Below are 20,523 nucleotides of genomic sequence, written 5' to 3' on the forward strand. Positions count from 1 at the left end.
GCGGAGTCAGCAGCTTCACGCGCGCAATACTGACCCCTGCTGGACGGAGACTGTCACTGCACCCAGAGACAATTCATCACTTTTAAACATTAAAAATAAGATACATAAAACATATTATTGTTTGATAATGAGGGCTGAACTATTCTTAGTAAATTACCCTTTATTTCTATCCTTCATTTTGTTTTTTGCTTTATACCAGTGTGCAATAAATAACGACAGAACAAGGTTAAACATATGAAATATAAAGGATTAAAGGGGCACTATGTAGTTTTGGAGGAGAAATTCAAACCTGGAATATTAGCAAGGTAATAATATATATTTCTTTTTTTGCCTAACTGACTAAACAAGCTGGACTCAGAGGGAAACACAATGTCTCGTTCATATATGTATTCAATCATAATATATATGAAACAGAGTCAAATCCCTTCTATGTGTTTACATATTTTGTCAATAAAGCCAATCCTGATTCCGAAATTCAAATTTTCATCTATGTTATTTTACAAATTCCCCTTTGTCAGAAATAATGACGTGAGCAGATGTTTTCTTCCATTGAGCAAAAGATAGTAACCAACCTCATCTCGCCCTGCAGACTCCACCAGATGACACCCATGATTCAAGTGCCATCGAAGGCCAGACGAAATGCACCCTGCCCTCCATGACTGCACGCAGGACCACTGATAAAGACGATATATGAGCATGAAGGAGCTCCGGGGCTTCATTCTGGCTTCACCATATTAGAACGGATCCCAGGGCCTGAGAACATTGGCCGTTTGTCCTGTGGCGTACTCATCAGTCACACAAGAGGCTTTTCACCACAGCTACTCTCTCAGAAAAGCCCTTGGCTCTGCTGCTCCTGATAGAAACAGTCCTCGAATCCTCGCTGTGGAGCGAGGACGCTTGATGGAGACTCTCCGTCAAGAACTGGAGATGAAACTATTTATTCCAACATTGTCAGAGCTGCAGCAAGGATTCGCCAGGAGAAGGACTTTTCTTGGACCTTGGCGTCTTTTATCCTTTTCTTTTTAGTTGAGCTGGGCAAAAACATCTCATGATTATAAAACACCACAATCGGTCTCAACTCTACAAACTGGTGAGTCACGGTATGAAAAACTTTTATAGAGGCTCTTATCTTTGAGAGTTTACAAAGAGAAATTGGGAGATAAAGCAAGAGAAAGATGTTGAGTGGGTTACTTAAAGTTCAAGAACATGACAATAATATAACAGAGATTACAAAAATTGCATTTCATCTTATCTCGGCCCGTTCCAGACCGCTGAATCCCCACCCACTGCTCAGATCCTTGAAACGATTACAACGGCCTGGTTTTGCACTCATTCAAGTGAGACTGTAACTTTTGCGAGATAAAGTAACACCGCAGTCTTTTCGCAATTCAACAGCTTTGTTCTTAAGCAATAAAACTCAACTGTGTGCCGTTTAATACGCTCAGAGACTTCCCTACTACAGCCTCACTTGATCTGGTATGACCATTAGCTTGTGGTGGCTAATGTTAGCTATGTTTGGCTGTATTGCGGTGTAACTGACAATTCACTACATTTTATTATCATGAACTATCACCTTGTAATTGTCATTTGTGGGTTTGTAACTATGTCACAGAAAAAGGCTTCATAATTTCCTTTAACGTCCGTTTTCTTGGTTGAAAACAGTCAAGCCAATAGCTTTGTAAGCAGGATTAAAAATAGGGACACCTTTTAGCTACAGAGTGAGACATTTTAGCCTCATTTCAATCTTTGGTGAGAGTTGCACATGCACATGACTGAACAGGGCAGGATGTTCATGCCAAGCGAGGTAGTGTGATCTAAAATAACGTCGCTTCGGCAGTAGCAGCTGCATGTCTGCGGACTTATAATAATAGTCCTTGAGTCTGGGACTGTTAAATGGTGACTAGTTTTTAGCTATGTAACATACATTGTTTGACTCTTACTTGCTACTGTCAGGCTGCCACACTGTTTGTCTTAATAACCAATAAAATCTTAAAAACAACATTGACAAGTGTGGTTTTTCTTGCCCATAAGGCTGTTTTAAAATATTTTTAAGGCCCTGAATACCTCAGCTGTCTCTTTCTCTGTCATCACATAATCCCTGAGTGCTATACATCCCTGCGAGTCTCTGTTTTGAATACTAGAGGGCACCAGCGCTCTCGTTTTTTAAAGAAACAACAGTGAGCCTTGCAGGAACCATGGAGAGCCAGTCACTTACTTTAATAACACAGAAAACATGACGATACATAAGATTGGCAACCCCTCTTCCACCGACTCAGTCTTTCTGCCTCCTTCATCCATTAAAACATCCATCCTGGAATGGAAGAAGTGAGTTTTACAAGCTGCTTCTCTTGTATTTCCTTCAAAAATACAATGTATGTTCAGCTTGTTAACGTTCCCACCACTGTAGATTAACCCCCCCCCCTCCCCACCTCCGCACCGCTGTAACTTTATAATTGTGTTTACTCGTCTTTATTGGCACTACTCACCGGAATGAAGATTTGTGTTGGGGCACTAAAGTGGATTGGAGCGAAAGTAAAGTCTGGTGAAGTATCGGGGTTGACTGCTAAGTCATCAGATTTAGGTTACTGTTAAAGCTTTCCAATGTAATATATGTAATTTGATTGAATTTCACTTTACTTCAGCCATTTAATCAATAGCAGAAACAGGCCTATTGATGCCTGGGTTAATACGCTTGATTCATGAGTAATTAATACATGTAATAAACGAGATTTGATGCATTTAGCAATGATTCATTGTATCTTTACATGATGTACAGCAGCTGAACTAAAAGTAATTGACTCTCTGGAGGTTTTTTGATCTCGCTGTCACCCTGTTAGTCGAGCGATCTGGACCTCAAACACTTCCCGCCCACACCAGAACAGATCATTTCCCCCCTCATTTCCAATAGCCTACACAGTAAACAAAGTAGATGAGTTGAGGTCCCTCATCAACTGAAGTATTTCCACCGCCCGAGCCCTAATATGACTCTGTTTGCGCGCACGTCATTAGAGCGAGGCAGAGGTGGGCCTTATTATTTTTAATAATCTCCTCTTTTTGCTGCTTCTTAATCCCGGGAGCTCTGCAGTCGGCACTTCCCCTCTGTGCTCGTCAGTCCTGACTCCTTCCTCCTCCTCCTCCTCCTCCTCCTCCTGTGCTCAGACTTAATGATGCTCTGTCATACCGGCTCGGCCTCACACCACAGGAGTCATTTGGCTGCTAATAGACCCAAAGTTTAAACTGCAATCAACTGAACTGAGCTTTTAAAAAGCACCAAAGTCGACTGGTATCGCTGTGTTGATGAGGTGATTTGTCTCTGCAGTGGTTGAAGCCTGTTTATCATCTCTCTCGGCGAAAATGATTGTTAGTTTTTGACTGTCTCCAGCGGGAGCTGCTCTTTTGTGTCTCTAACAATGCACCGCTGCATTGTTAGGCACATAATTGAAAAACGGTTACTTGGAGACACTCCCAAGTCCATCACCATGGCCACACAACTGGACTGACAGGTTTTGTCTCGCTTTTTAGAATTAATCCAGTTTTATCTGTTGTGTTTTTCACAACACCCGGAAATGAAAATTCAGTCGCTATCTACCCTCCCCCATGACTGTGGAAAGTCGGATGAAGTTATGTAGGCCACTTAACATTTCTGGAGCTTTACAGCAAAACAGCGTCGCAGGAGTCTCCTGAACAGCTAATCTGTGTAATCCAATTCTCTGGAAGCCCTGAGATCCAAAATGTATCTGTAAAGACGTTATTTACATCTGTTTTAAGACCATATCCTCACTGTTCCTAATCAAAAGTTGGCTGGTTTATTGGTTGGTTGGTTTGTTGTCTGATTGGTTGGTTGGTTTTGTTTGTTGGTTGATTTATTGGTTGGTTTGTTGTCTGATTGGTTGGTTGGTTTTGTTTGTTGGTTGATTTATTGGTTGGTTAGTTGTTTGATGGGTTTGTTGGTTGGTTGATTGATTGGTTGGTTGGTTGGTTGGTTGATTGATTAATTGGTTGGTTAGTGAGAACCATTTGATTCACATCGTAGATCTCAGGATCTTAAATGATGGTTAAGAATTTATGGTTGGTTTGAAATGCAGAGTGATAGAGTTCGATTTGACTCTAGTGAATTCAAGGGGAATGTTATGCCTTGGCGGAGGTGTGCACTCTACTGAGTGCCATTCTAGTTTTCTGTTGTTTTGTATGTTTTAAATTCCTCATCTACCTCCTCCAGAAAAGGCTTTGTGGACCACAAACCTACCTCATTTTCCGTGGGTGAGAAGATAATAGCTGTTTTTTTTAAAAGTGCACATTTCTCATATCTCATCTTTTGCTAAATTACCTGACTTTCACTGGAATCCGATGTTTGTCGCTTCAAGACAAAAGCAGCCGTTGTAAGACGAGTGTAATACAGAGTGGATTACGTCGGCTGCTCGTTCTGACAAAACCTTTAATCCTCTGTTTCATATAAAGCTTTTGTCACCTTCAGAACAGCCTGGTGACGACAGTATTTTAGTAATAGATGATAGACGGGAGCCTCAAACAGTAGACCAAAAAAACTCTGCAGTGAATCATGCAGGCACGACGCAGTGTATAAATATGTGCATACACAAAATAATCAATAGATGAGTAATCAAGTGACGGTAGCATGCTGAAATGTAGTTAATTTAATAAAAAACACTGGTTCCACATCATCCTCAGCCTGGCTGCGTGAAGGTTAAAAGCACAGAGAGAGCATTCAGGCTCAGATACCCGCCCAGGGACCACCGGCAGTGGTGGATTTTATCTCCCAGAGAGTCAAATAAAGTCATCCCCTCCCTCCGAAACCCCCCAAAGTTCATGCATTGTGTCTCTGAGGTGAGGTGAATGCTAAGCTTCACGTGGAGGTGAAAATGCTGCAGCTTCTTCCTTTTGCCCAGTATGATAATGTGTCTGGTGATTTGAACACTGTTCCAATTTTTATAATGACGCAAAAGGTTTTTCTTAATCAACAGGGGAACCCCGTTTTTACTCGGTAGATTTTACTGGTCCTAGATTTCCCTTTAATTTCCTAGAAAAGGACTTTTACGTGGGTCGGTTCCTTGAAAGAACCCAATTTGCTACTAATTACTGTACAGGGACTACGGAGCTATGTTCATTGGGATACTTACAATTAATTACTTCTAATTAATTTGCTAGCATAACCTTCTTATGTTTCGAGTTATTCAGAGCACAGCAAGTCAGAAAAGCATGCTGGAAAATGTGATACGAACCTTTATAAAGCCTCCGTCAGTCATTGAGAAGGCGAGGAAAGTTATAGGAAGTGATAGCCAGGCGTCTCTGGTTCACGTTGCGTCAAGACAATTGTTTTCAAGACGTAACATCGTTCTGACGTTGCGTGTTGTTTGTAGCTGAACTACGCAACATCACACAAAACACGACATCGCTACATAATGCTGCTTTAACATTTAAAGCTCTGAAGACTCAGCCACGCGACAGCTCGACTTTTCTGCAACATTTATTTACATCACACATCAGCAGAATACAGCGTCACTCTTCACAGAAGACCAGTCAAAAAGCTGCCGTGAACATTGATCGGATGGACCGTCTCTTCTTCTTTTTTTCCAATCACACGATGCTCTGCAACACGTCTTATACTATTGATCAACATACAACATTGTAGTAATCGCGGAAAACAATGTCGAGTGGAGCCTCGGCGCACTTTCGTGGCATCTTACCTCGTTGGAACGTCTGCATTGTTGGTGTCTACAGCACATTCACTACATGTAAATATAATACTGTACAGACACAGAAAGAAAATCATAAATAAGTCATTTGGAGGGGAATATTGACCGACAGTTTTCACAAATAAGATCCGAACAGTGGGTCCAAATTTCTTTTCATTGGTTACAAAATGCAGTATTTGGTTTAGAGCATTGGATACATGCAACACTAGCTATGATTTGGGCGTTAACGTCCTTTAAAAATGTGAACTTAAAAGGAAAATATGGCTGATATCACCCTGAAGCGTTTCTCAAGTGAGAGTTCATTTGTGCTTTTTCTCTTATTCCTATACACAGATTTCACAAAGGAATACATGAGTTAATTGATGTCTAATTAATATATCTTTCATAACTTTGATATCCGATGATCAAGGATGAAGAAGCAACAACACAAACTGGCTTTTTCAAAAACAATTTTAACATCTTTCCAAGTAGTAAAACGTCAATTTATACCGTGCGGCAGTGGGAAAATATGCTTATGTGCGATTGATGATGTGCTGCAAGAAACGTCACAACCCTTTAACTTCTTGTTTCCTTCCTCACCGTAACACATCGACGATAAAAGAGTATTTTTAGGTTCAAAATCAAGTAAAAATCTGAGCATTCAGAGCAACGACAGCAAGAAAGAGAACTGACTGTGCTGTTTTTTTTTTAAAACCATCGAACAAAAGCCCACAAAATAAAAGCTCAACAGTGACTTCCAGCAGCACCTTTCACAGCGTGTAACAACCAGAAAATAACTTCCTCACAAAAAAAAAAACGCTCCACTTCACACAAAAAAAGCAAAGAAATCATGGTGCGTCCGTCTCTGGAAACGAGAGCGATAAATGATTCAGAAAGCTCCGTCTGCGTCTCCAGTTTTCCAGAGTGGTTCCGAGTGGTTCCGGTGTCGCATCGATAAGAATAACAGTTTGTTTTTTAAGACGCTGAGACGACACAGAGTCAGTGTGGTGTCCAAATCTGCTCCTTCAGTGCATCCCAGTGAGATCCGAGCTCCGAGGTGAACCTGTGAGAAAAAGAGGACAACAGTGTCACTGGAGGTACGATAAAGTGCACTGAGATGTCCAGAAATACACGTTTGTGTCCTTTTCCAGGCTCGCCAAAGTAACGTTGACTCCCCACTGTTACACCCAACTGTTGTTATCGAACATCTCACCCCAAAAGGACACTACTCTGCTTCTTTAACGACCTTTCTCCGACTGAATTTGGATTCTGGCTGCAGGAAATAAAACATTTAATGAGTGGCGAGGACCGGCTCGAGTCGGTCGGCCCTCTGGTTCATCACGAAGGTGTTGGACGGGGTTGAGGTCAAGGGTCTGTGCAGGCCAGTCAAATTCTTCTACAGCAGCATGAAGAAAAAAAACATTTCTTTACCGACCGTTGAACCAGGAAAGAGACAAAGTTGGTATGATTGTTTGCACGTCTGTCCTTGGAGGATCTCGTTACCTTCAGACGTTGGAAGCTAGCTGCTTCCACCTGTTTACAGTCTTTGTGCTAAGCTAAGCCGACTGTGTCCCGATGTTCTCCTTATTTTTAAAGGTCCGATTTATGAGATAGTTGATTATCGAGTCTCATTAACAACTTGTCAAATACTGACGTGTTGGGTCGGTGGCCGGCCAGACCGACCAATCCAAGGCGCCAGTATCTGACCTTTAACGAACGTTAATAGTCGTACCAATCTTAAACTCATCAAACCCCATCAGACCGTGATCGAGTGCGTCTCCCAAAATGTCAAATATCTGTTTTAATTTGAATCAAAGTCGCTCGTCCAAAGGTGTTTTTAAGGACACAGTGTGATGAGGGCAAAGCTTCAGATGTTAAAAAACGAGCTAACCTAAGCTCTTGGCTCTGAACTCTCTGAACATTACTCATCATTACTGCTGGCACGCAGCTACCTCGATTTTGTTTTTGGCACCCAGTTTCCAGCAAACAACTTTTTTGTGTTTAGCTGAAGTTGCGAGGACGACCTGAATCGATTTGACTCCTGTTTCCTGCTGCCAAAAAAATCTTTAAACTTGCAGAATTAGGCCTTTTGACTTCAGGTTACGAGCCTTAATTCAGCTGTGCGGTGTAGCGCGAACTGAAAAAAACACAAAGGCGACCTAAGGGGGGAAATGAAATGTACACTGAGGCGCGATGGGATCCTCCAGTCTACGTCAGTGGGAGGAGCGTCAGCAGCGGCAGGAAGAAGGTCAGGGAGAGGCGACGGCGGCTCATCTGTAGGCTCGACATCGCCGCCGAGGGCACGGGGCGCTTCCTCCTGGGCCCGTTGCAGAGCGGCGTGTTGCAGCAGGAGATGCAGACCGAGTTCAGCCGGCCCGTGCAGAACTGCTGGTAACCGGAGGAGGCAATGAGGCAAGCCCCGGAGGAGGCGCAGGACTTCCGATAATGTATCCCTGCACAAACAGACAAACAGTGTTCTGAATATTTGTCCAGACGGAGCACGATCCGTTATTGGCCGGGCAAAACATAACATCATATCTTCCCCCTGCTGTAATTGGATTGCCTGGATTGAAGATGTAACTTATAAGAGTCTTCCCTTTTTGCGATGCTGCAGCATTTTTTTATTGCACTATGCTGCTACGGAGCTATTGGCTTTCTGTCTGCTCTTATTAAGTCACGTTCGTCAGCGCGGCATGTGTTGCTACGATCTGTACGCTCGTACGACGGAGGAGAACTCGACTCTTTATTGCCCTCCAGAGCTGCCGACTCTTTTATCAAGTGATGTTTCTTCATCTGGTCGAGAAATAGACTGCCGTTTTTATGTAATGTAGGTATTTTATCATTTATACGTCGTTCTGATTGTGTTATTTATCTTGGTTTCTGCTGTTGTCTGCAAATGAAATTTCCCCTCACTGGACAGGAAAGGTTTGATTTAATCAAATTCAGATGAATTCGGCCTGCTGTAGGCAAAACGTTACATTATCTGCCGCTGCTTTTTATTGATGAAGAAGGAGAAGAAATGCACAGCAGACAATTTTTTTTCCCCTCGCTTTCAGAAGTCTACAGAAACCTTCAGCACTCAAAAGCATAAAATTAGCCAAAACTGCGGTGCAGATTCAATTTCTTACTCGAAGGACGTCTCAAAAAAAGCCACCGCTGCAGGTATTAAACCTCCAGTAACAAGTCGAACCATCAGGAGAAACTGTTTTATATCCTCAAGTTGTTTAGTTGCTCCAGAGTTTAAGGTAAGTGGCTGCAAACATCTCTGCCTCACTGGAAGTCTGACGATTTTAAAAAATATCCAATTTTGTGGCAAGAACAAAAACCGACAAAGGCCCGACTTCTCACTTCTAAACAGAAGCCATTGATCTTGCTTTCTGAAATGATTTGATAAGTTGTAGCTAGCCAGCAAGCTAATTCAGCTAATGTAAGTTTAATGACTCGCCAGCAGTTCAAAACACTGTCCTGGGCTGACTTTCTAAAGTTTGACTCATTTAAAACAGAAGTCTTATATGCACCTGATGGCTACACAGCTACATGGTGTCATGCTAACAACCGAGGCAAAAGGGTTGTCCCGTTTCATTTCGGGAGAGTTACACCATTACTTCTTGTAACTTTATTTAGAGGGGCGAGAGGGCACTGGAAAACAAGGGTAAAGGGCATAAACTGGAAATGGGATTGAGCCTTATGGGATTGGTCAACATAGCCTTCCAGTAGAGGATATATCACCACCTGTTGCTTTGGCGTGTGATTGACAGCCTGTGTTTGCTTTTTCATACCGCTGGGGTGGATGGGATTGTTTTTCGCCCGTTTACTAGGTCCAGGTCTAGGACTAGGTCTCGGATTAGGTCTAGGATTGGCTTCCAACGCAGCAGATACTTGTAAATGGGCCTTTTTTTAAATTTAATATGACCTTTAGTTAGCCAAACATGCTAATGATTGCAGCTGATGAACACACAGTTAAATCCAGTCCTGAAACTGTTGCTCTTGGGGTTTTTTTTGGTTTTGAAAATGACAAAAAAAAGAAAAAAAAAACACTCCCCAAACTCTAAACGCTCTCCGGCACCCTAAAGGCTGAACCATTTTATTATCTGTAACGCAGTGCAAAACTAATCTAATGCTGTGTCAGATGCAGCTGAGGGGAGAGTCTATCCTCTTTGACGAATGAGCCGAATAAAGTGGTCCAGCGAGATAATGTTTGCCGGAGCTTTCTGGAGCGACACAACAACAACGCGCCGCCGACATGACTCATATAAAAACGCTAGCATCGAAAAACAGTGCAGGGGTTTTGCATTTGTTTGGTTTTTAAAGCGTAGGTCGTGGAAAAAACTGATGTGTTAACACAGTCTGATGCTCTGTCTGCAAAAAAAAACAACAAAAAAACGATGCTTTCTGTTACGCAGCGGGTCTTTTTTCCACACATCAATCAATGCTTCGCTTTTTGTCTTTGAGGCCGAGGAACGGAACAAAACAACAGATAACAACGTCTATTACTCTGAAAATCACAGGAGACTGTTCTGACCCGTCCAGTCTCTCGCTGGGTCGGTCACGCCGAAGATTAAAAGGCGTCTGGAGGGAACATCCCGTCTGATTTATACGTTGTTTATGACGGCCGCTCTCGGCAAAGAATCATCTCAAAGTGTATTTTTTCCAAACAGACAGCACTGAAGCGTCAGTATTTATGCTAATTTTCTGCTACTGTTGGACTTCAAGTACATTTCTGGTACTTTGTGGATTTAATTTATGCCTACCCTCATCGGAATAGCAATGAAATCAAGCTTATTGCTCGCAGGTCTCGTAGCTTCCAAGCGCCGTCTCCGGTTTCCAGACAGTCACCTTTCTCCCACGGATAAACAGGAGCTCGGATGCTTTTGGCTGACCCTGGCCGGGTATTTACACCCTCGACTATAAATCCTCACCACCTCTCGATCCGATCACGGATTATAAGAAACCTTGAGAGCCTGTACCTCCGCCAAGGATATACCTAAATCTAGATCTGTATCAGCACCAAAATACCTTTGAGATGATTGTCGCCGAATGTGCTCATATATCCAGATTTGTTCCCCAAAAACCAATCATTTGCTTCTTGGCCCATGGCCTCAACCATCCACCAAACTTGATTGAAATCTTTCAGGTTTTTCAGCAGCAGGAACAGTGTTGTTGGGAATAAACAGAAGGGAAAGCGAGGCGGTGAGAGCCACAGTTGTAAACTCACCATCGGGTTTGACCAGCACCTCCTTCTGGCACATGTCCTGTACGTTGACGGTGCAGTTGACAATGAACTCCGGCGTGGAGCAGTCATTTTGCTTCATCTCCTCGCACTGGTAGCACTGGATCTGAAGGGCATCCCCTGCGCCGAGCAGAAGAGAAAAGAGATGAATACCCGAGATAATCAACCAATCCTTCACTGTTTAAGACAAGATTGTGGTTCAAACTGCGATACATCTGTTGTTTGTCAAAATTTCACAGAATTGAAGCATAAATGGTTGTTTTGTGCAAAGATTACAGCTGAAAGGTTTATGTTTGCCAGACACCACGTATACATGCACGTCTTAGAGATGCTGGTCCGAGGAATATGGGTTGTGCTGGGAGCGTTTACTAATATGGAAGACTTGCCAACGTCAAGGAATAATAAGACATTTTAAAAGATCTACTCATTCGCTTTCTTGCTGAGATTTAGATGTAAAGGTCAATACCACTCTCTTCTGTGTGCAATAAATACTGTTTGAGCTACACAACAACGACCAGTTAGCTTAGCTTAGCTTAGCTTAGCACAAAGTCTGCAAGCATGAGAAAAAAGCTGGCCTGGCTCAGAAGATGAAACTAACAGCAGCTCCAAAGCTCACTAAGACGTTTTAACTAGTCGGTTTAATCTGTGCAAAAATGGAAGAAAAAGAGTAAGCTAGCAACGGGTTAGCAAAGCTATCCTAGCTAAGCTAACCTGCTGCTGGCTTACCCTGCACACTTGAGAGTGGCGCCGATCTTCCCGAATGTGAGCAACACGTTAACTCTAATAAATGTTTCATGAGTTTACAAAAGATCGCAGTGTCATTGGTTCAACACACGCTAGCTTTGTATTTCTGTTTCTGAAGAATGACGGGAAAAAGCTGGTTTGAGTTAAAATAGCGTCACTCCAAATGTTCTGATACTAACATACTCATATGCGTAACTTAGGTTACATAATTATGTCATTAATGTAGCTATATTCAAGCAAACTGTGATCTTTTCCTGAACCTAGCCAAGGCGTTTTGGCCGTTGTCGCCAACAGACGTACTTCTAAACTGTTAACAAGTGTGAACTTCTGACTGTCTGTGAGATTACGGTGATGGCTTGGTTAAAAAAGCATGATAATTAAAGATAAAACTGACGAAAAATCAACTTTCTTACAAGATAGACCTTTAAAATGGAGAACCTGAGGATCTGAATCCCTCCAGCTTCTACGTACACACTTGATTTCCTCTGCACTAGAGTTCAATGTCACCTAAACTCCTTTTCTTTCCTTTTCCTTCCGTCTTCCGTCAAGATTTTACCTTTGATGGTGTTGCGGCTCCAAACAAAAACTAATGGCTCTCGAGTGCTCGCCGGGTCTGAATGACTTCACAAAGATCACAAGCAGCTCCTTCGCCTGAAGTCTAATCTCAGAGGCTGTTTCTGCTGTTTTTATCGGCCGTCTCATGCGCGTCAGCGGAGAGGTTATAGATTTTGCACATGGAGGTGAGAGCGCGCTTTGAATTCCCTTTCAACTCCAGTTTTTGTAGGTGATAAAGCTGCGTTTACATCACAAACAGGCGGTCAGAGGGGCTTGAGATTGCCCTCGTGGATTCTCTCCCCATCAGATAATAAAAATGGGATCGTCGGACTGTGACCGCATCAAGTTTCATCTCTTAAAAGCTGCCCGGATGAGCTTTTCTTGTTGCCTGAGGCCTCGTCATTGATGCACCAATGTCCGTTAAACTGGGCATTGGTGCAAAACCGTGCAGGAACCAAGATTTGAGAGCTAAAATGGAGGACGTAGAGTGGAAATTAGTGTCACGGTTGGTTAAACTGACATCTTAGTGCCACTTTTCTTGCTTTGCAGGATGTCTGCGACATATCAGCACCATTTATCAATTTATTGAGAGGCTCACAATCACTTCTTTGTTGATTTTAATTACAGAAGTCAGTGTTAATTGGCACTCTGGATTGTTTTATGCCACCTGCCAGGTTCACCTCTAACAGATATCATCATCATGAGGAGGAGGCACTCAATCAAAAACTTCCCCCCTCAATCGGAAGACGCCTGCCCTTTCTTTCTTTCTTTCTTCCTTTCTTTCCCCAACATCCCACCGAGCCATCCGTCCCTTCTGACATATATTAGTGGGGTAATTATTGAAATGGCACAGAGCATTAATCTCAAACTCCAACAGCGGCATCATCTGATAAAGGTCCGAGTATATAACATCACAAACCTCCCCCTCCGGCATAATTACTTTAAAGCAAGCCAACACCTGAGACGTCCATCCATCACCTGGAAGGAGAGTGATAACAGGGGAAGTTTCTTATTTTTGGGTGGGAGAATATCCGTCAGACTGGAGGGTGAAATCCGGCTTATCAGTGGGAGAAAATTGCCTTAAATCTGTTTTTTTTTTTTTTTTTTTTTTCCACAACAGAGGTGGATGATAAGGAAGCAGCACCAGCGTCCTCACAACCACATTTACTAAAAATAACTGCAGGCACTGAAAACAACAAAGTGAGCGTCCTTATTCCTCAAACCAGGGTCCATAAAATGGGGGCAGCATCTTCAATCGTCCATCCAAAGCAAACACATCTATCAAAGAAGTGGAAGCAAACAGGGAACAGAAGAGCGCAAGTTTACGCGCACGGCACCGCTCGCTCCATCGGCGCGTAAAACCAGCGCCAAACGAGGAAAAACGCGACATTTTCTTGATTTCTTCCCTGAATATTTACATGTTGCTCGTGTTTTTCCAAACGCGTGTAAACTCCAACAGTGGGTTTTTGTCTTGTATTCGGCACGAACCTCACACACGCAGAGGAATTTCGTCCCCTAAATGCAACAGCTATGTTTTGGCATCAAAATAAAGTCGTTAACATTTTTTGGAACAGTATATAAAGAGATAAATGTATTTAAAATATCTGTATCATGGATGGAATACTTAAAAAATCATCCTAAAAATGCGTAATAGTGGCGTTTTCCCTCTGTTGCGCACGGATCTGAATAGAAAGGATGTCAGAAAATTAGAGTAAATCATAATTAATACACTTCTTTTTCGGTGCTGGAAGCGCTTCCCACAGTCTCTCCAACTCTCACCCTACCTGCGTCGAGAAGGACTCCGAATAAAGTCGCAAAAACCAGAAGACGCATTCTCTCCCAAAAGACGCTCGGAGGGGAAACATCCGACCAAAAGGAACTTCAGACGGGGACATGGAGGACGAGCCGCCGCGGAGGAGGAAGCCCGACAGACGCGGATCCGCTGCTCATCCTGTCAGCTCGCAAAGCTCCGCAAAGTGAAGGACCCTCTCTCTCTCTCCTCTCTCTCTCCTCTCTCTCCTCTTCTTCCTCTGGCAGCGCGACTGGAGACGAACCAGGAGCGCAGAAATGATAAAGCGCACCACGTGACGGCGGCTCAGAGGTGATGTTTTTATAATCTCGCTCAGTTTGTCTTCATGCGCCGAACACAGAGAGAGAGTTTACACAGTTTTGGGGGGATGTTCTCGTTTTTTGATGGGCTAGATTTTAATCATATTTCTGTAATGTGACTGGAAAAAGTCGCCGAATTCAAATAAACACCACGTCACTTATATTCATTTCAATATCTTGTTATTTTAGAGCTTTCTTTTGCATTTTCTTATAAAATACTTTAAAAAATGAAAGGAGTTTGGTGCGTCTGCGCGCAACGGGTTGACATTTACAGTGATTCCTGATTAAATTCTGCAAAGAATTGAGTTTCATGGTACTTTTTCACTCACGATGATCCACTTCAACACTTTATAAATCATCTGGACAGATTTGAAAAAAAAATACATTTGCAAATATTGACATTTTGATGGCGTTGTATCAACATTTTTCCTTTTTGAAGAAGATTTGAGCACATTTTGGGGAGTCTTTTGGATTATTTCATTTTCTTAATACTTTTTCGTGTATTTAATGTTTTTTACGGTTAATTATTCACATTTTCCTGCAATAATGCCCCAGTAATCGTGCATTTTATTCACTTTCATGGTCATTTAAGTGCTTATGCGCTCATCTAAACTGTATTATATACTCATTACTGCCTATTTCGGCAATTATTTCCTCTATTTGTCGTCCTCTAACATCGTAAACACAATAAAAACTCGACTTTTAACATAGCCTGCTTGTTTAAACGTGATCAATACTCTAAAAAGCTTATTGCTGTATGTAAAGGCGGGCAGAGAGAGAATCCATCCGAGCGTGCCTGAACTAATTGCGTTTATTTATACGCACATAATTACCCATCAAGGGACTAATGGTTATAAATCCCTCCGGAGAGGAGCGGAGCCTCGGAGCGGACAGTCCCCGGCTCCGAGCTCCTCACTCCGGCTGTGACAGACTGCGAGTGGGAAGCGGTGATTACGCGCGGCGCCCTCCGGGGTTGGAGAAGATTTCGGGTCCAAACACAGGAGGAGAAATAATGAATAAATAAAAACAACACGCAGCTTGAGCTCAGTTTGAAATAGGAAATAGTTTCTCATATTTATTTAGGAAATAGTTACATAAAATATAGCATTAAAGTCTGGTGTAACAGACAAAATTGCACACAGTAATAATAATAATAATAATAACAATAACATTAATAATAATAATAATAATAATAATTACCAAAGTAACACTGCTGGTAACCATTTTTCTCTTTACAAAGGAACCAGAAACATTTAAGGAGAGAGGTGAAGCATGACAGTCACACTACAGTCTGACAGTACAAAATGTGGGTATAAATACTGGACATCTAGAAAAATACACAAGTCCTCTTCAGACTCTCTTCATACAATATTAACAAGTTTCATAGAAAAAAAACTGAAAACACACAGTCGGCTCTGTTGATTAGCACCAGCTGGTCGGACTCCAGATAGAGATTTTGGCATTAACTTCACCTAAAAAGTTCAAATATGTCTTTAAAATAAAGTGATAAAATATTTTAGTATTAGCTCTTATCGATCAAAATAAAGATTTTTTTTTATTATTTTCTATTTTTTCTAAACAAGAACCCATAAAGGAACAAAAAAAGATACATGCCATGTTCAAACAGTAGACTTAAAAACCTTGGTTGAATGATTGACAAACAATCTTTTTTTCTTTTTTCTTTTTTCTCATTTGCATATATCAATCAGCAATGCCCCGTTCTGATATTAACTTATAGCGGTTTCTATTTACAACGTAATGTACAACTATGAAAAGGAACAACTTGAGGTTTTTGGAGAGTTCAGGTACGCTACGCTACATGAGACTAGAAACTGAGACTGTTTGGATTCTGGAGTTGTTTTTTTGCATCAGGAACTCAAAAACAACAAAATATTATTGAGTGTTATTCGTATATGTCAACACGTTTTGTTTTTTTTCCTGATGGCTGCATCTGAAAATCTTACAATCTACATTAGTCCAGTATGTTCCCTGAGCTACCAACAATGACACTGAAAGGAAAATCATCATTATTAGTTAATGTACCACGTGGAAACTTAATATGCTTTGCTTCAGCTGACACCGCAAGCTAATCTGCCGCTAAGGATAGAGTTTTGTTAGCAAATCGTTTGATAATTTCCGCGCCATTCAAAGACGTTTCTTTCACAAATTTTGTGTTTCGTTTGCATAACTGCTCAAAATAACGAGACAAAGACGAGATTGGCAGCAGTTTTTTTTACAAAAAAAACGTAAATCCTGTCGTGATTTGTGATGTTCTTGCGAAAAATATTGCTTCAAAAACAAAAAGGTAGACAAAGATGAACCAGGTGTGTTACATGAGCAACTTCAACGGGCAACATACATAGCAGCAGACATAAAAAAAACAACACCTTAGGTTTTAAATCTAGTTTCCTAGCAAACAGGAATGCAATCAAAGCAACAGTTTCGTTGCAGCTACACACCAACGTTGCCCTCCCAGAAGACGTCCCGCTTATCACTGCTTGAATAATCGTTCACTTTACACTCCTTACAAACTTTGTACAGTATTTCTTACAGTGCAATGATAAGAAGTTCCCCGGCATAGGGGGAAAAAGATAACTAAGAATTGCAATTTCGACAACGTTGAGTATTGCTGTCCAGTCCACCGCATCCAGAGTCAAAGTAAGTAAAGTCCTGGTTTGGTGTTCGGGTTGAGGTTTTTTTAATCCTCGTGTCTCCGGCTCCACTAAGTGCTTCGTGTTGAATGTAGCGAGGGGCAGGGCTCCACGTGTTGAGGCAGGGCTGTAGTCTGGACCACGGTAGTCCAGGCTGATTAGGACAAAGTCAAGCTCAAATCAAGACCAGACCAAAGCAAAAACTAATGCTTACAGGGTTCTTACAGGTGCAAAACTCAATTTGGAGTTGTTGTTGAGTCTCATTCCCAGGTTGGCAATTAGGCTACCACTACTGTCGGTTGGCGCCCAGGTCTGGATCACCAACGGAAAGTGTTATTTGTCAGTATTTGACAAACTACCAATCTAAAGCATTGGTATCTGATGGACTACTGACCCAAAACCTTGGCATTTAATTAACAGTCAGTGGAACAAGAAGCACCAGTACTTGAGGAATGACCCATCCAAAGTGTCCGTATCTGATGAGCCGCCAACCCAAAGCTAAGGTATTTGTTAAACCACCAACCCAACCAACCCAAAGCCTCAAATACCATCAGTATTTGACGAATAATCAATCCAAAACTTCAATATCTGATTAGACACCAACCCAACGCGTTTGTATTTGACAAACCATCAACCAGAAGTGTCCCTATGTTGCAACCTGGGAATGAGACTAAACAATCAACCAGAATCGCTTTGTGCACCTTTAAGGTTCAACAAAATCAACCTGGAAATCCACTCCAACGCCCTGGTGAACCCTTCAACATCCAAACAAAAGAAAAGGAGCATTGAAAAGGGAAAGAAAGACTTGGTAAGGGTCAAGAACTTGACCTGTTGACAGAGTCAGACTTCAGACATCCACGGGACTACAGCCCTGCCTTCTTACTCATTGCCCCTATACGTCATTTGAGCCCTGACTGGTGCAGGAGGAGAAGCTGTCGTACAGCGAGTCACTGAGGGAGCCCACGGGATCCACCCCAGGCTTGCTCGAGAAGCTGGAGGAGGAGGGCTCGTCCACCTTGCAGCAGTCCTCGCCACTCTTCCCCGCGTCTGCGTGGCAGTCACCTCTGCGGCTGTCCGGGTACAGGCTGCCGCTGCTGGAGCTGCTGTGATTCAGCTTGTTCAGGGACTCCAAGGAGAAGTCGAGGGAGCCCGACTGGTTTGCGCTGACGGGCGTCTTCTCCATGGGAATCTCCTTCTGCAGAGAGACAAAAAAAAAATGAGCAAAGATCAATACAGAGCACCATCGTATGTACATTTATTGGAAAGAAGTACGCTGCACTGTAAACGGTTGCATTTTGTTGATCACAAACTCATGTTAGTCCAAACTCATTTCTGCTGCTTTGACAGATACAAAATGCCAAGCACAGAAGGAAGTCTAACACAGCGCAGTGCAACTCATCTGGTTTGCAGTGTAGTGCTGCAAAGCAATAAGACTGACGCCGCCTGAGAGCACGACAGTGATCTATATTGAGATTTTTATCACGCTCAAGGACCAAATGTATGTCTTGGGTGTTGGCAGGCATGCATCTCTGGGCATCTGGGCTCACCCACTCCTCCTGTTTTATTAACTGGGCTGTATGATACTTTCTTTTTTCCCTGTTCGGCCTGTGGTCGCCTGCTTTATGAATTAGCATAGCGGGGAATATGTTTCTCAGTGGAAATGCTGCGTCGAAAGCTGCTATCTGTTAACATCCCTCAATTAGCAGGAGTGGTGTCATCGTGAATGCAGGGTGACTCAGAGTCGTGGCACTTTAGAAGATATTAGAGTTGGAAAATGTTATTATTGTAGGTCTTATCACTCGACTGGATCGAGTTTTCATATCTTAGCCTGTTGGCCTTTAGGCAACTCAGCAGTGATTAGACTCGACAACAAAAGTGCAAATGCTGCCGTTAACCGGCTGGTTCTTTGCTACTTTATGCTTTAATTCATTGCAGCATGACTCTACGGCACATCACTGCTGACGACCTCCGAGTCAAACCCCGTCTACGGGAAAACAAAACAACACATAAAGCTAAAAATAGTTGTTTATGATGTGCCAAGTCCGTCAGTATTCTACGTGAATACGACCGTATGTCTCAAAAGGCATTTTAGGGAGTACAATCAGTATGAAAACCCTCCTTTGAGGCTGTAAACAAGATTCTCTGCATGGCTGCATTTTCCTCCCAGCGACCCAGCCTGAGAGAGCAGTTATCTACAAACGTGTTTTTTTAGAGGAGTAAGTACACAGAGGAATAGCTGGAGGGTCGGCGCAACCCAGAGGGACGCTCCAAACCAGGACCATTTAGTATTTTGCTGCGAGGTGTATCTCCCCTCAGACTCGAACCCAGAACTGCTCCACAAATGAGGCAAAAAACACATAAACTGCATCAGTGAAATTGTCTGGAGTGCTGCGATAGTGGTGAAAATGGCCAGCAGGTATTTTCTCAAGAATTGTCGTTTTGGTCATGCCGAACTGATTGACATGCTAGTGTGCCAGAAGAGGTAATAGTTACACTTCTTTGCTACCAACGTTAAACGGGTTCAGGTCTGGTTCATAAATTTAATGTTGAACCATTCGGAGCATTTCCACCAAAAAGGAATTGGTTCGGACCCTGAAAAGTTGGGTCCCAGTTGGAAAACAAAAAAATCAGATCTTTCCTTGACCTGCAGTGCGATCTATAGTGGTCATGTCACAATCTACAGGTGGGAAAGAGAGGATGGAGAAGGCAAAAGTGAAAAGGTCGTTTGAGGTCTTGAGCTCCACAGCAACTGTTTACAATTCGGTTGTGCAACTTCCTCTATTGACGACACATCTTACATTGCAATGGTTCTGCTCAAAATTGCAGGAAATGAGGGCGGGTTCGTCAGGTGGCACCAAGGTTCAAAGACTCTTGAGCAGAACCATATCAAGGACCAGAGTTAATTGGGTGGGAAGGGGGTTTTAGAAGGAGTCTCTGCAGTTTGGGGTCCATACAACCCTCATACTAACCTACATCGGGACAAATGCCCTCAGTAAGTTTCTTTAGAGATCCCAGTTGTGCCAACTCATTAAAAACTGATGTTCTGAGATGGCTGCTAACCCGACCTATGATCCTAAATCGCAGTATTAAGGAGTTGGGAATGAGACTCAAAAATCTACTGTCTTGCAAATTGGACCTTCGACACGAGATATAATTTAGAAAATACCAGCCATGGTGTGTTGACACCTTTGCAGCTGTATCCCCAACTCTGAATCACAACTCAAACACTGACGGAATGGTTTTTTCCAACAGTTAGACTTTTCTGCATTACAGTGCCTTTATGTAGTGTCAGAAAAATCAGAACTATTAGTCCCTGTGAACAACCCCTTTGAATCGGAAAAACAACTTGGAACATTGGCAAAAAAACTCAGTAGACAACTTGTCGACTTCGACATCAGAAACAGCGGATGACAGTAAATGTTTGGTTAATGTTGAAAATTGTTTTTTCTAACTATATTCTAGCGTTAAGCCTGATAAGAGGTTGGGTAAAGCAATGTTTTAGCGATCCTTAAATATGCAATATTCTCCGTCTAGTTTAACGCAT

The 20,523-nt window shown here is 42.5% G+C and overlaps 2 protein-coding genes across 6 annotated transcripts in view; both read right to left on the reverse strand.

Moving 5' to 3' along the window:
- Positions 1-5,464: 5,464 nt before the first annotated feature.
- On the reverse strand, positions 5,465-14,312 carry LOC115576993 (ly6/PLAUR domain-containing protein 1-like). Its single transcript, XM_030409731.1, has 4 exons — positions 14,004-14,312; positions 10,906-11,040; positions 7,873-8,143; positions 5,465-6,753 (listed from the first exon to the last, which is right to left on the reverse strand). Exons 1-3 carry the CDS (start codon positions 14,050-14,052, stop codon positions 7,899-7,901), a joined length of 429 nt encoding a protein of 142 aa, XP_030265591.1. The 5' UTR covers positions 14,053-14,312; the 3' UTR covers positions 5,465-6,753; positions 7,873-7,898.
- A 1,060-nt stretch (positions 14,313-15,372) lies between these two features.
- LOC115577099 (nck-associated protein 5-like) overlaps positions 15,373-20,523 on the reverse strand; it is a 154,151-nt gene continuing 149,000 nt past the window's right edge. For all 5 annotated transcript variants that reach the window (XM_030409905.1, XM_030409906.1, XM_030409907.1 and 2 more), the window contains one exon: positions 15,373-18,174. In XM_030409905.1, the coding sequence (XP_030265765.1) occupies positions 17,872-18,174 (303 nt within the window). In that variant the 3' untranslated portion in view covers positions 15,373-17,871. The remainder of the gene's footprint in view (positions 18,175-20,523) is intronic.

The sequence above is a fragment of the Sparus aurata genome, chromosome 24 (assembly GCF_900880675.1).
Source record: "Sparus aurata chromosome 24, fSpaAur1.1, whole genome shotgun sequence".
NCBI classification, from domain to species: Eukaryota; Metazoa; Chordata; class Actinopteri; order Spariformes; family Sparidae; genus Sparus; species Sparus aurata.

Bases quoted from the DNA above. Each gene is read 5' to 3' on its own strand.
- LOC115576993 (XM_030409731.1), bottom strand. From the start codon at position 14,052: ATGCGTCTTCTGGTTTTTGCGACTTTATTCGGAGTCCTTCTCGACGCA. The intron at 11,041-14,003 runs GTAGGGTGAGAG...TGCTCGGCGCAG, and splicing joins CGGAGTCCTTCTCGACGCAG to GGGATGCCCTTCAGATCCAG. The intron at 8,144-10,905 runs GTGAGTTTACAA...CTGTTTGTGCAG, and splicing joins GGTGCTGGTCAAACCCGATG to GGATACATTATCGGAAGTCC.